This window comes from Periophthalmus magnuspinnatus, chromosome 18 (genome assembly GCF_009829125.3).
Source record: "Periophthalmus magnuspinnatus isolate fPerMag1 chromosome 18, fPerMag1.2.pri, whole genome shotgun sequence".
In the NCBI taxonomy this organism is placed as follows: Eukaryota; Metazoa; Chordata; class Actinopteri; order Gobiiformes; family Gobiidae; genus Periophthalmus; species Periophthalmus magnuspinnatus.
The window spans coordinates 6,490,191-6,505,939 of NC_047143.1; the positions used below are offsets into that span (position 1 = coordinate 6,490,191).

General features: G+C 42.7%; 1 protein-coding gene across 1 annotated transcript in view; it reads left to right on the forward strand.

Annotated features, from left to right (window-relative positions):
• col4a5 (collagen, type IV, alpha 5 (Alport syndrome)) overlaps positions 1–15,749 on the forward strand; it is a 62,495-nt gene that overhangs the window by 25,851 nt on the left and 20,895 nt on the right. The window contains exons 4-27 of the mRNA XM_055228851.1: positions 3,694–3,738; positions 4,069–4,113; positions 4,242–4,304; positions 4,833–4,886; positions 4,971–4,997; positions 6,064–6,144; positions 7,199–7,261; positions 7,360–7,395; positions 9,675–9,716; positions 10,152–10,244; positions 11,136–11,189; positions 11,626–11,682; positions 12,036–12,080; positions 12,202–12,255; positions 12,342–12,383; positions 12,683–12,776; positions 12,953–13,234; positions 14,183–14,272; positions 14,382–14,452; positions 14,532–14,723; positions 14,806–14,974; positions 15,048–15,140; positions 15,229–15,333; positions 15,419–15,516. Coding sequence (XP_055084826.1) covers positions 3,694–3,738; positions 4,069–4,113; positions 4,242–4,304; positions 4,833–4,886; positions 4,971–4,997; positions 6,064–6,144; positions 7,199–7,261; positions 7,360–7,395; positions 9,675–9,716; positions 10,152–10,244; positions 11,136–11,189; positions 11,626–11,682; positions 12,036–12,080; positions 12,202–12,255; positions 12,342–12,383; positions 12,683–12,776; positions 12,953–13,234; positions 14,183–14,272; positions 14,382–14,452; positions 14,532–14,723; positions 14,806–14,974; positions 15,048–15,140; positions 15,229–15,333; positions 15,419–15,516 — 1,995 coding nt within the window. The remainder of the gene's footprint in view (positions 1–3,693; positions 3,739–4,068; positions 4,114–4,241; positions 4,305–4,832; positions 4,887–4,970; positions 4,998–6,063; positions 6,145–7,198; positions 7,262–7,359; positions 7,396–9,674; positions 9,717–10,151; positions 10,245–11,135; positions 11,190–11,625; positions 11,683–12,035; positions 12,081–12,201; positions 12,256–12,341; positions 12,384–12,682; positions 12,777–12,952; positions 13,235–14,182; positions 14,273–14,381; positions 14,453–14,531; positions 14,724–14,805; positions 14,975–15,047; positions 15,141–15,228; positions 15,334–15,418; positions 15,517–15,749) is intronic.

Sequence of the window (15,749 nt, forward strand, 5' to 3'; positions counted from 1 at the left end):
AAACTCACAAAAAAATCTGTAAATGAAACATGAACAAGTCATATTTACGAAATGTTAGTGCCATATGAAACATGGGGAATCAGTTTTTATGCAACTAAAACCTGGAACAATCTTCCTGAATATGTGAGACAGGCCTCTACTTTGACAATGTTTAAATCCAGGCTCAAAACATTTCTGTTTAGCTGTGCATATGACTGAAAGGCTTTTATTCTGCACTCTTCAGTTTTAATGTTATTTTTATGATGACTATTTGTGATTATTTATGTTTTGATTTATGCGATTTTAATGTCTTTCTTATTCTGTAAAGCACTTTGAATTACTTTGTGTACGAATTGTGCTATACAGATAAACTTGCTTTGCCTTTCCTTGCCTTTATGGTCTATATACCAGTGAGCACAAAATGACTTGTTTGCTCTCAATATCCATCCATCCATCCATTTTCTTCCGCTTATCCGGGGCCGGGTCGCGGGGGCAGCAGTCTAAGCAGGGACTCCCAGACTTCCCTCACCCCGGACACGTCCTCCAGCTCCTCCGGTGGGACCCCAAGGCGTTCCCAGGCCAGCCGAGAGACATAGTCCCTCCAGCGTGTCCTGGGTCTTCCCCGGGGCCTCCTCCCGGTGGGACATGCCCAGAACACCTCCCTAGGGAGGCGTCCAGGAGGCATCCTGAGCAGATGCCCGAGCCACCTCAGCTGGTTCCTCTCAACGTGTAGGAGCAGCGGCTCTACTCCGAGCTCCTCCCGTGTGACCGAGCTCCTCACCCTATCCCTAAGGGTGCGCCCGGCCACTCTGCGGAGGAAGCCCATTTCAGCCGCTTGTATCCGCGATCTTGTCCTTTCGGTCATTACCCAAAGCTCATGACCATAGGTGAGGGTAGGAACGTAGATTGACCGGTAAATCGAGAGCTTCGCCTTCCGGCTCAGCTCCTTCTTTACCACAACGGACCGATACAGCGACCGCATCACTGCAGACGCTGCACCGATCCGCCTGTCAATCTCCCGCTCCATCCTTCCTTCACTCGTGAACAAGACCCCGAAATACTTGAACTCCTCCACTTGGGGCAGAGACTCACCACCCACCCGGAGAGAGCAAACCACCTTTTTCCGGTCGAGAACCATGGCCTCGGATTTGGAGGAGCTGATTCTCATCCCAGCCGCTTCACACTCGGCTGCAAACCGCCCCAGTGCCTGCTGCAGGTCCTGGCTCGAAGAAGCCATCAGGACAACATCATCTGCAAACAGCAGAGATGAAATCCTGTGGTTCCCAAACCAGGCCCCCTCCGGCCCCTGACTGCGCCTAGAAATTCTGTCCATAAATATAATGAACAGAACCGGTGACAAAGGGCAGCCCTGGCGGAGTCCAACATGCACTGGGAACAGGTCTGACTTACTGCCGGCAATGCGAACACAGCTCCTGCTCCGGTCATACAGGGACCGGACAGCCCTTAGCAAAGAGCCCCGGACCCCATACTCCCAGAGCACCCCCCAAAGGACACCACGAGGGACACGGTCGAATGCCTTCTCCAGATCCACAAAACACATGTGGACTGGTTGGGCATACTCCCATGAGCCCTCGAGGACCCGATGGAGAGTATAGAGCTGGTCCAGTGTTCCACGACCAGGACGAAAACCACACTGCTCTTCCTGAATCCGAGGTTCGACTATCGGTCGGATTCTCCTCTCCAGCACCCTGGAATAGACCTTACCGGGAAGGCTGAGGAGTGTGATTCCCCTGTAATTGGAACACACCCTCCGGTCCCCCTTTTTATACAGAGGGACCACCACCCCGGTCTGCCATTCCACAGGTACTGTCCCCGACCGCCACGCAATGTTGCAGAGACGTGTCAGCCAAGACAGTCCCACAACATCCAGAGACTTGAGGTACTCAGGACGGATCTCATCCACCCCCGGAGCCTTGCCACCGAGGAGCTTGCCAACCACCTCAGTGACTTCAGCCAGGGTGATGGACGAGTCCGCCTCTGGGTCCCCAGTTTCTGCTTCCTCCTCGGAAGACGTGACAGTGGGATTGAGGAGATCCTCAAAGTATTCCTTCCATCGCCCGACAACATCCCCAGTCGAGGTCAGCAGCTCTCCACCCGCACTGTAAACAGTGTTGGTGAAGCACTGCTTTCCCCTCCTGAGGCGTCGGACGGTTTGCCAGAATCTCTTTGAGGCCGTCCGATAGTCCTCCTCCATGGCCTCCCCGAACTCCTCCCAACCCCGAGTTTTTGCCTCTGTGACTGCCCGAGCCGCGGCACGCTTGGCCTGCCGGTACTCATCAGCTGCCTCAGGAGTCCCACGAGCCAACAAGGCTCGATAGGACTCCTTCTTCAGCTTGACGGCATCCCTTACTTCCGGTGTCCACCACCGGGTTCGGGGATTGCCGCCGCGACAAGCACCACAGACCTTACGACCACAGCTACGAGCAGCCGCATCAACAATAGAGGTGGAGAACATGGCCCACTCGGAGTCCATGTCTCCAACCTCCCCCGGGATCAGGGAGAAGCTCTCCCGGAGGCGGGAGTTGAAGACCCCCCTGACAGAGGGCTCCGCCAGACGTTCCCAGCAGACCCTCACAATACGCTTGGGCCTGCCAGGTCTGTCCGGCTTCCTCCTCCGCCAGCGGATCCAACTCACCACCAGGTGGTGATCAGTTGACAGCTCAGCCCCTCTCTTCACCCGAGTGTCCAAGACACGCGGTCGGAGGTCAGATGACACGACAACAAAGTCGATCATCGACCTCCGACCTAGAGTGTCCTGGTGCCACGTGCACCGATGGACACCCTTGTGCTCGAACATGGTGTTTGTTATGGACAAGCTGTGACTAGCACAGAAGTCCAATAACAAAACACCGCTCGGGTTCAGATCGGGGAGGCCGTTCCTCCCAATCACGCCCCTCCAAGTGTCACTGTCGTTACCCACATGGGCGTTGAAGTCCCCCAGGAGAACAACGGAGTCCCCGGTTGGTGCACTGTCTAGTACCCCTCCCAGGGACTCCAAGAAGGCCGGGTACTCTGCACTGCTGTTTGGCCCGTAGGCCGACACAACAGTGAGAGACCTGTCCCCGACCCGAAGGCGCAGGGACGCGACCCTCTCGTTCACCGGAGAGTGAACCCCAACACGCAGTGGCTGAGCTGTGGGGCAATGAGCAAGCCCACACCAGCTCGCCGCCGCTCCCCGCGGGCAACGCCAGAGAAATGGAGAGTCCAACCCCTCTCAAGAAGATGGGTTCCAGAGCCCAAGCTGTGCGTGGAGGTGAGGCCGACTATATCTAGCCGGTAACGTTCAACCTCCCGCACAAGCTCAGGCTCCTTCCCCCCCAGCGAGGTGACATTCCATGTCCCCAGAGCTAGTCTCCATGTCCGGAGATCCGGTCGTCGAGGTCCCCGCCTTCGACTGCTACCCGGATCTCTCCGCACCCGCCCCTCATGGCTCCTCCCGCAGGTGGTGGGTCCACGGGAGGACGGCCCCACGTCGTTTCTTCGGGCTGGGCCCGACCGGGCCCCGTGGGGAAAGGCCCGGCCACCAGGCGCTCGCTGCCGAGCACCCACCCCAGGCCTGGCTCCAGGGTGGGGCCCCGGTAACGCCAGTCCGGGCGACGTAAACTGCCTTGTTGTATTTTTCTTCATGAAGGGCTTCTGCTCTCAATATGAATATTAATAAATGCCTTTTTAAACTTGTATTGTCTTTTTCAGGGCAGTGATGGTCCTCAAGGGCTTTCTGGGCCAAAGGGAATCCGAGTAAGTTCAATTCTTTCATTCAGCTCTTAGTCTTAGTCTTCCTGTATTATCTATTATATATCTATAGTTGAAATAGTAAACTTGCTTTCCTAATACATTTTTACTTACTTACTCACATTTATTTCTCCCTCACTGTAGTCATCTCTCATTTTAAACTACTAAACTTGGTGTAATTTTACTGTAGCCTGTATCCCAGTAAAAAATTGTCTTTTGTACCCCAGTTGTAATATCTCCTACAGCCACCAGATGTCCCTATTGTCCCTAATCTTTGTTGATTTGTTTGATTCTACATGATGTTCAGAATGTAACTATTGTTTCCTCTTCTCACAGGGGCCTGCCGGTTTGCCAGGTTTCCCAGGCACTCCAGGACTTCCAGTAAGATTATAATTTTTTACAATTCAGCCCTAAAATCCACCACTCTTAACCAAATAGTTCAGTTATGCAGTCTATGGTCAAATCTTGCACAGTATTTTACGTATTTTACGATTTTTGCTTTTGTTCAGGGTTTGCCAGGACAAGATGGACCACCGGGACCAAGGGGAGTGCCCGGCTGCAACGGAACAAAGGTGCGCCCACAAAAATAAACATTTAATAGGTTGTGTTCATGTGACATCACAACATTGAATAATACCTATGGATTTAGATTGAGCTGGTTATCGGGTTAAATTAAAATACTATATCAGTATCGCGTACAATTTGACCCAAGCTAATTCTCTCTTATTAGTTATTCTGTTATTCCATAACAGACAGGTCAGTATTCTATTGTTGTATTTACTTGTTAACTGTTTTTTAAATGCATCTTATTTGTGGTTAATATCTCTGTAATTACGGGGCCTATCCTCATGAAACAAAAACTGGTACAAAGTTCAGCGTCTTCACTGTCAGTATAAATTAACAAAAGTATAATTTTTTTTTTCCAATTAACCTCAGAAAGCAGTTCCATTATTCAACTCTAAAGGTGTGATTGTTGCCAGCTAAAATGGCAAGGTTAATATGGCAAGTCTGTGGACCCAATCTCTAACAATCCCTATCCGAAAATTGACCAAAATTGGGACCCATTAACTTCACATTTGAATCTGTTTTCCTTTTTTCAGGGTGAGAGGGGTTACCCAGGATCTGGAGGTATTCCCGGAGCTCCTGGTCTTCAGGTACACTTGTGATAGTCATGTTGTTGTTTTTCCACATTCTTTGGATCTTCCTAAAAATCTTTCATTTTTGTCTTTTCTTTTAAGGGACCTCCTGGTTTACCTGGATCTAAGGTGAGTGATAGTGCGTTAAATAAACTAATGGTTAAAGGGCCCATGTTACACTATTTTCTGTTCTATTTTATAATGTTGTTTCCTCATCAAAAACAGACCTGGAGTTGTATTTTGTTTCATTCACACACACAAACCCTGCATATTTAGGCTGGGTTTTTCACTCCAACACTCCAACTTATGATGTCATGTGTAATACAACCCCACTGTGTTTTTAAACTCCATACACCTTCACTAGAAGCATTTGGATCATTTCAACCTTGGAATGGTCAATCTCTACTGTACAAAGGCTAAAAGTTAAGTGTTAATTTGAAAACTATCAATTCATGACATCACAAGGTGGAACAGAGCATTTTGAGCTTTGGAGATGTAGACAGACTAATAATAAAGGATTACTTAAATGTGTTCATGAAATAAAACACAACTCCTGGGATGTTTTTTGGGAGATAACAGCATTATAAAATGACTTAAAGCTCATAGTGTATTACTTTTAGGGGTATAAAATACAGTACATATGTATTCATTGCATTTACTATTTTCTGTTTATTTGAGGTAGTTGTTGTTCAGTTGATAAGCAGAAATATGATTCTTGATATTAACATTGTAAACTGAAAAAAATGAGTCAATAGATTCTTGGCAATTTTGAAAGAAAGTGAGTAAGAAAGAAATAAGTGATATTTATTTACAGTTATTTTAGTAGTCAAATAGTCAGTGATTATTTTTTCAGTTAGTCGACTAGTCAAACAATTATTTATATTGTAAATTTCAAAACAAACTGCAAAAACCAGATAGAGGTTGAAATGTGGTGACTGAAGGCTTCTAAATTGAGAATATTTACAGATAGATATAGCCAAAGACAGTAGCATTATTAAATCAAAATGTCAAAAAATAATTTCTTGTTGTGTTTTAGGGTCTGGATAGCCCAGTTAACAATTACATTTATCAAAATATGATTACTACTAGTCATGATTAGTCCATTAATCGTTGCAGCCTTAGTGACAGTGTAAAATAATATTGATAAAAGGAATAATACAATAACTATAGAACATTTTTGTGTGTTTATGTATAGGGAGACCCAGGTGATGTGATCTCAACCAATCGCTTCGGAGATAAGGGAGGTGTGGGGCTGCCTGGTTTACCTGGACTTCCTGTAAGTAACACAAATATCACACAAATGTTGATACTTTGCAGCCAATGTCATCAGCATTCTCTGGGGTTGTGATGCTAACTGGAGGCACTGCTCTATCTGAAGCTCTGTTACACATGTGAGACTTTAATCTAAGCTTTATTTTAACACAATCTGACCATAAAGAACTGATTTAGCTGGAATTAATACAAGCGAGTTGATGTGTTAAACAAGTCTCTCACACATAAAATTACAGTCATAAGCTAGTTAGCATTAGCCAATAGTGTTTCAGTTGGTTACACTGTAATGACTCAACAAACTGTCCGTGTTGGGTCATTACACTTTTTTAGGAGCTGAAAGTTATTTAGTTCTGGTTCAAGTCCTGATATCAATTGCTTGCAGTTCCTTGTTTACTGTCACAATTTTCAGTATCTTTTCTTTTAATTGTTAATTGCTATGGAAACAGTACAAATATTTAATCATTCTGAAATTCATAGATTGTCTGGTTCAGGTTTAGTTCAACTTTAGTCCCACTTTTATCCCAGTTATGAGGTGGTGTGTGTTTGAGTGTGTGTAACCTCTATGATGTAATCCTTAGTCCTGTCATGATAATTACTGTATCGACTTATCCTTCAATACATGTTAGGTGTAATAATCATTTTTGGTGGTCAATATTTGCCATGGGTCCTTTTTCTTTTCTAGTGTCGAATTCTTTGTTTTGTAGCATGATAAAATTTCAGAGTTGAATAAATAACTTAAAATAACTTTAAGTACGACTCATTATAGATGCAAACTAACAAAAAATGTCCCATTTTGCTTTTTATTTATTTATTTATTATTGTAGTTTATATATATATATATATATATATATATATATATATATATATATTTATTTATAATATTAGAATATTTAGAATATTAGAATATTTTCAATAAGATAATCCAGTAGGGTTATTGTGTCAGTACTGTAGTTTCACTGTTATCTTTTATCATCTATATTTTCTTCAGCAGTATATCGCACTTCACTTCAAAATGTGTTATTATGACATGCCTACTAATCCTGCTTTTACGTTTTTAGGGAAATCCTGGAGCTCCCGGTCTGCCAGGTCCCAGTGGCCCACAGGGACCAAGAGGATACAACGTAAATAACATAACTATTTTGCCTTTACACAAGTTATCTTTAAATTTTTATATTTACTGTATTTGTAATATTTTTAACTGACCGTTTCTATGTTTTAGGGTCTTCCTGGTCCTCCTGGTGCCCAAGGGCCTAAAGTGAGTACATATTGATTTATATTTATTCATAATTATGTTAATTAAAGGAGCTCTGCCCTATTATCACTGTCTTAAAATGTGAAAAAATAGAAGTACCGTAAATTTCGGACTATAAGCCGCTACTTTTTTTCCACGCTTTGAACCCTGCCGCCTATACAGCAGTGCGGCTTATTTATGGAATTTTACTGGATAACGGCCCCTGGGGGGTGCTCTCTAGCTGTAAACGTAAAAGTGAGACAGACGTGGGGAAAGATTCTGCTCTGAAGAATTCACTAGTTTTGATTTTGAACGATCATTTTGCGCATCATGAAATGGATATGATGCAGTTTTTAAGATAAAGAAGGAAATAGAGCAGGGGTCGGCAACCTGTAACACGCAAAGAGCCATTTGAGACTTTCTACGTAAAATAAAACACTGGGAGCCGCAAATACTTTTTGACATCTAAAATGAAGATAACACTGTGTATAATAATAATAATGCAACGGAATAATGTAGGTTTTATTTTCACGGACAAGCCTTCTACATGTGGCAGATAAATATGGCAAAAATAACTTAAGCGCATAAAAAAATACAGCTCACCAAACCGCTGCATCAGAGGGAGCCCTGCGCTGATTATGTGATTATGTCTACTCTGCTCCGCAGTTTCTTAAAAAAAAAACCCCAAAACTCTAAAGGCGTATCGTTTAATCCCAGGTGCTTATTCTCCATGTGCCAAAGCAGTTTTGAAGGTTTCATTGCCTCATTTGCTTTTCCCGCATATTACACAGAGTGGACTGTGCGTGAGAGTCACCTGTAGCGACAAACCCAGATTTTAAGTAGGCATTGTCTGTTAAATTTATCTTTCGTTTTCTTGGAGATCGTAGTCTCCTCTTCTGGCTCCTCAGATGTCCTTTTCCCCTTTGTTAAAAGCTCTCCAAAGACTTTTGGCTCATTTTCACTCGCTTGTGGCTCTACTTTTGTGCGTCGTGTCTGATGTGTTATACGTGATACGTCATCGCGGAGACAAGAGCAGATAATATACTTGCTACTACATCAAATAGATTTCTGTGGCGAGCAGCAGGATTTTCATGGTACATCTACGGACGAGCTTATTAGTGTGTCATTAGTGTGAAAGTTGCTCCTGACCCCTGTGCGCACAGCGTCTAGAAATCAGGGCTCTTTACGCAGGACTGTGTCTGTGTCTGTGAGACGTGAGCGGTGTTTGTTTTGAACATTGTTCCGCGAGTGTGATGCTTATTTTGAGCAACGAAAAATAAGAAAATATAATTTTATTTTAAGATCATAATAATCTTCCAATTTAAACTACAATAAAAAAGAGCTAACACAAATAAAATACACTTCAATTAAATACTTAAAATTTATTTTCCCAAGCCACGCAGAACCGCAGTATAAGGCTGATGCGCAAGAGGCGCATGCGGCTCCGGAGCCGCGGGTTGCCGACCCCTGAAATAGAGCCACTGCACATAAGCTCAACATCAATGAATCCAACTTGGTCAATGTAAAAAGACGACAAAAGTTTTCAGAGGAAATAAAAGCAGATTTTGGTGCAGTTTTATTTTCTAAACCTGCAGATGTGTTCATCCCGTGTTGATGTCGTGTTGGTGCCAATTTTCAGGCACAGTTTTTAAAAAAGCGTGTCGATGCACCGTCTTTCTGTTTAAATATCTCATGTTACAATACGAAAACCTGTGGCTTATATTCAGGTGCGGCTTATATATGTACAAAATTGATTTTCTTTTCAAATTTAGCTGGTGCGGCTTACTTCATTTTAAACAGTGCAGTTTTCCTCACTTACTTTATGCATTCCGAACATACTAATTATTCACTGTGATGAGTTTATAAAAGGTTTTTCACAACTTTCAGAGACCAAAGCAAAGTTTTGCATGAGGGTAAAGGTAACACCTACTAGCATGCTGCTGTTCACTTCCTGATTATTAGACAATAAAACACTTTATAATTTGATGCAGACAGCACACAGTTGACTTAATTGACCTCAAGAGCTGCTTATATATAATACCTGTACTGGGGTAAGACAATTTTGGTCAAATATATGTGAGTAAATCAGGTACAGGCCCTACACAAAATGTTTTTACATATTCCTCAACTTGAAAATCTAATTACAAGAATCTGCGGACGACATCACTATAACAACCAGCTTTATCCTGTGTCTACTGTTTTAAATATGAAATGAAAGTCACAAATAAATAAGTGGTGTTAGTAAAATTGTAATGTGTTGTATCATTCAGTTACATGTGGTCAGTAATACATTTCTTCTATAGGGAAACATGGGACTCAACTTCCAAGGACCTAAAGGTGAAAAGGTAAGACTAGCCTATGTTAGTGTTGTCACAACACTAAAATTTCTAACTTGATTTCAATACTAAGGATCAAAACCAATTCCGATATCAAGACAATAATGAAAAACTCTCTTTTCTTAGACAATCGAATGTGATTTTCAACATTAAATCGTAGTACTTTTACGTAGTCTTGTATCTGTGTAATCCGTCAGTCATCCAGATAGGTTCCATAGTGGTCCATGGGCATATTCTAGTATATCGGTCTTATACTTGCTCTGATACAGCTCAAGATCATTCTAAATGTGAGTTTTTTAGTTTTGATACTTGCTCAAATGAGTGTCTAATTTCAATTTTAGGTACTTTTGACAACCCTAGTCTAAATAGGACCCCCTTTTCTTCCTTATTACAGCCTTATGCACTGTACTTTTGAATGTTAAGAAGCTGTTTGTTTGGGTTCAGGGTGATCCCGGTTTGCCTGGACCTCCTGGGCCTCCTGGACAGGTGGGGGAGCAGAAGAGACCAACTGACGCAGAGATCGTCAGAGGAGACAAGGTAACAAAGCTTTTTTTTAGAGGATCCATTATGCAAAATCAACATTTTGGAGCGTTCTGCCATGTTGTAACAAAACACATGCCTGAAGAGATTTTAGATCCATGCATGTTTGAATAATCTAGCGATCTCTCCTGGGCACTATTCAAATTATAATAAACAGTACGATCTTATCTAATCCCCACCCCATAAGCATACGTCACCCATGTTAGAAGTGTAATAGCCACAGAGTGTAACTTTTAGCCAAAAAATGTACAAAAATAAAACACATATTTTCATTTTGGTTGTGTTTAATTCCACTGAAATACTTGTGTCTTTACCGTAAGTGGGCTTGTGCTACCACAAACGTGGCCTCGTTTCTCTTGTTTCCATGGAAATGTTGTTCACTGTTAAAGCGACAGAGTAAGAACAGAGAAAACAATGAAATAAAATAGTGACTACAGAATTGCACCACTTCATTTAGTGTGTGCATGAACATTTTAAATGAGATATTTAGATAATTTGACATTTTTAATACAACTGCAAATAATAATGTCATGTCATCTTTTATGTCTTAAAAATGTGCATGTTTTAGGATAACTGCTGTGTTTAATTTCACCAGCAGAGGGAACTGTTGGAAGGTTAAATTTCACAAGCCTGTGATATATACTCTCAGCCACCAGATGGCACTGCAGCCCTTAAATTAATCAACAATTAAAAAGAATCAAATGTATCAAATTTTTTTTACTTTTTAATCATGAATCTACATCTCAGGCAAAACTCATAATTAGGTTATTCTAAAATGAATATTGCACAACTAAGGTATCTCAGTATTTCAATTAATATGTTAAACAAATAAATCCTATTTCTATTTTCATTGATTTGTTGTTGTTGTTGTTGTTGTTTTTTTTTTAGGGAGATCAAGGACCTCCAGGCCCTCCTGGTGATCCAGGCTACCCCGGAGCCCCTGTAAGTCTATCTAGTTGCATACAAATATCATGAGTTTGAAGTTAAATGAACTCAATATTTTTATTTTGAATTTCATAAACCTAACTTATCTGTGTCCCCAGATGTGAGCTAAACACGTTCAAAAGTAGCTTTCTTTTACTGATAACAATTCTTAATTACAAAAACACTGGACATGATGGCCAAATTGTGTATCTTATAATCTGGTGTTTTGCTTCTCAAGTCGCATGAGGCATGGCCTGTCCATATACTAAAAATGAGAAACATTTGTGTCATCTATCTGTAGGTTGTGGCATTGGTAGCCCAGGTTCAATTGTAGTGTAATACCTTTTTTTAAACTGTAAGAGGCAAGCTACATACAGTTCCTTTAAAACATTTATTGCAGAGAATATCTAAAATAACCTATGACCTGTTTTTAAATGTACGTTTTGTTTTACAGGGCCCTTCTGGTGGAGCAAAGGGAGAGAAAGGAGAACCTGGAGAGGCAGGCAAAAGAGTGCGTGCAACATTTAAACTAAATTATTATTTTTAAAGTGGCACTTTAGTAGAATTTTAAAGACAGAAAGAAAGATGTAACTTTTTTGCCAAAACACAGACTAAAATAAAAGCAAGACTTTTTAAAAAAAAATTTGCCCTTACTGTGAGCGGGCTTGCATCTCCACAAACCTGACTCATGGAAACTATTAATCTTCAGAGTATGGCATAACACATATCTATCTCTCTTGTAAACTAGATAGGAAGTGAGGACATTTAGTGTTACATAGAAAATATAAACTTGTCATCAAGCATATTAGGAGGGATATGAGAGTTATAATCTGTGGTAATTTTAGATATATTTCTTATTTTTAGGGCAAACCCGGAAAAGATGGTGATCCTGGACCTCCAGGCTTCCCCGTGAGTAATGTTAAAAAAATAAAAATGTTTTTCATTACATTTTTCAAATATAATATAATTTAATATAATTTTATTTTTTCTCAGGCTGTGGTAAATGATTTAACCTTTGTTATGTTTGCAGGGAATCAAAGGAGATCAAGGTCTTCCAGGTCCACCAGGCCGAGACGGAGAAAGAGTAGGATTTTTTGTATATAAATATGATATGATAAAATGATAAATGATAACTACACTATTCACAAACTGATATTACTGTTTTTTCAGGGTATTAAAGGTGACAGAGGATATCCAGGACCTCCAGGAGTGGTGAGTAAAATACACTATAATGAGAACTATCAGTTTTAAGAGGTTTGAGGACATTACAAAGACAAAACAGTAGTCTTAATTGTAACAGAGTGTTTTGACCACTAGATGGAGATAACTTGATGAGATAGTAGTAACTTTGATTTGATTATTTGGAAATAAGCAAAACGCAATTTAGTTTCATTCACAGTTTTTTCTATGTTTTGTTTGAAAGACCTTTCACTGGGTTTCTCCTTAGCTTTCTAGTTGTGTTATTAGTGTTTTCTGTCTCTATTTATTGTAATTTGTCCTGTTTTGTCCAGGTGATTGGAGGGCAAACTGGAGGTCGTGTTGGCCCCAAAGGTGAACCAGGTATCCCTGGATCTCCAGGACTTAAAGGAGACAGAGGACCTCAAGGTTAGTCCAACGATAATTTAAGCATAATAAAATTTCCAATTTCCATCCAATTTTATTCTTATGATGAAGTCATTACAGTAAATTAACTTTTTGGAATTCCAAAGTGGAATCATGAAACATTTTTCAAGGACTTTGTATTAGTAAAAGTGAGTTTTTAAGGAGTGTTTCTCCCTCAGGTTTGTCTGGCCCCCCTGGTCCCCCTGGAACTGCAATTGCAACACAGCCAGGCATTCCTGGACCGCCCGGCTTCCCTGGAGAAAGGGGGCAGAAAGGAGAATTAGGCGTCCCGGGCATCTCCCTGCCAGGACCACCAGGACGCCCTGGTGCCACTGGAGCTCCGGGACAGCCCGGCGCTCCCGGACCCCCAGGCTACTCCACTGGCAACTGCCTCGCAGGGGAGCCTGGGCGTCCTGGTCTGCCAGGGGATAGGGGCTACCCAGGAGAGACAGGCCAGAAAGGTGAGACTCTGCCAGAACATATTCACCTTATACAGCATTGGTGCCTAACCCGACAACTGCGATTGACTGGTCACTCTCCGAGGCAGTGGGGGTCGATCCCAAGCCCCTATCAGTTTATATGAAGTTTATTGTAAAAGTGACATTGAATGACCAGTCACACCGAGATTCACACTAGTACGGGGTAACCACGAGTGCCAGTTGTGCTTTTGGTTACTTTCCTGTGAGTTTTAATGAGGCAGCTGGACCATTCCGCTATCTGTTCAGCTGTGCTCTGCAGCGGGCAGACAGCAGAGCAGCAAAACCACAGACTGTGTGTGAGCAATATACACACTCAAAGGAGAGATGAGAGAGGAGAGTGAGGAGAGTCACATAGAGAAGCAGGAAGGAGGAGACAGGTTGTGCCATATAATCCACTTTTCACAGTGTTTATGTCCTTCCACAGCAGTTTATTGTTGATATGCACTGAAGGAAAATTGACTTTCTCAAAGACTTTGAGAAAGTCTTCAGCCCCTCCTTTCAGTATTACCATGGAAATCGCCTCACTAATAACTGATAATAGAATAGGTACAAGTGATGTGCTGATAAGCTTAAACTTATATTTAGTTGTGGCCACCATTTTCAAAATAATCAGATGTATTAAATAGACAAGTTAATTCTTATAACTAAAACATTTTCTACTCCCAGTTTTATGTTGCAGGTTTACATTTTAATAAAATATTATTAGGTTATTAGTAGCTCCGAACTGTTATATTGCATAATTTTGTTTCATCCATGATAAAAACCCTGTTAGGTAGGCTTATAATAAAAAGAAAATTAAATAATAAATCACTTGTAACATAATGTATAGGTAGATCTTCTGACTTTGCTGAATCTAAAAGTAGCTTGCGAGCTGAAAAAGGTTATACAGTAATATCTACGGATGCACTCTGACACACCTGTCTGCTCCAGGTGAGAAGGGAGACACCTGTGTCAACTGCTACGGAGGCGGCTCCAGTTTACCTGGGCTCCCAGGACCCCCCGGACCTCGCGGATTCCCAGGTAAAGGCCTCAAGTCAGCATATGTGCGTGCTGTACCAACTGAGCCACACTGACCTTAATGTAAACACAAATCAAAGTGTTAACTTCCACTGACCCTCTCTCTGCTCAGGTGGTCCCGGTGGACCAGGTATCAAAGGAGACAGAGGTTACCCTGGAAACCCAGGGAGTCCAGGGGGTTCAGTCAGTATATTTAAATTTATAATTTTCGTCATTTAACAGCCAACATTATGTCCTAAATGAGCTCCATATCTCCCTCCAGGGCCCTTCAGGACCCCCAGGTCCCACTGGATATCCTGGAGAGAAGGGTGAGCCGGGGGAGGCGATCAGTGTGACCGGGGTGAGGGGAGAGAAGGGGGACACTGGTTTCCCTGGACCCCCTGGTCTGCCCGGTCTGGACGGACGACCTGGTCGAGATGGAGCACCTGGACTTCCTGGCCCTAAAGGAGCATCTGTAAGGGGCACTCACCCCACATCTGCATATAATATACTCCACAAAAGTGTCTAGTTTATCTAATACAGGTTTGTTTCTTTAGGGCTCACTGCTGGTTAAAGGAGAGCGTGGGACTCCTGGTGAACCTGGTCTGCCCGGTATCCCAGGTGACAGAGGTCCCCCTGGACCTCCAGGGTTTGGACCCCAGGGTCCCTCTGGAGAGAAGGGCGTGCAGGGTGTGTCAGGGCGACCCGGAGCTCCTGGTGCCCCTGGTAAATTCACTCAGATCATGATTTATAATATAAATTTAGAAAGCACCTCTCATCTCTGCTTTCACCTGTGCAGGTGCCAAAGGTGAGCCTGGCCTAACGATTGCAGAGAAAGGACTCCCAGGACCCAGAGGTTTGGACGGAGAGCCTGGTCTCCCCGGCTCCCCAGGTGAGAATGAGATAGTACTATGCACTATTGTACAGTACATACATGAATTAGACACTTATTTTAATGTTTTATGCTGCTCTGTTGTCAGGATCTCCCGGTCAGCCCGGACAGCCTGGTTTCCCTGGGTTGCCAGGAACAAAGGGAGACCCTGGACTCCCAGGAATTGGCCTTCCAGGACCCCCAGGAGCTAAAGGTTTCTTATATTTTATTGAGGCTGTATAACAAGAAAAAAACATACAGCTCAGTATTGCAAAAACAGCATATTGTACTCTGTTCAGGTTTCCCCGGTATCCCTGGTCAGCCCGGATCCCCTGGAGAATCAGGAAGACCAGGAGTAGACGGACTGCCCGGACAGCCTGGATTCCCCGGACCTAAGGTATATATATATATATTTCTATAAAATATTTAACACTGGTTATGATAAAGATGATTTATTTACTTCTTTCCACTTTGTGATTTGGATTGAATGCATAGCTGGGAAGCTGCATTGATTTGCCCTTGCATATAAATAAAGTTCTGAGAGGCTGAGAAGGCTGATTGTTCTGCTGTAGGACTCACTTAAACTTTATAAGTGAAGCCTCACTCTACATACCAAAATAATAAGGAACG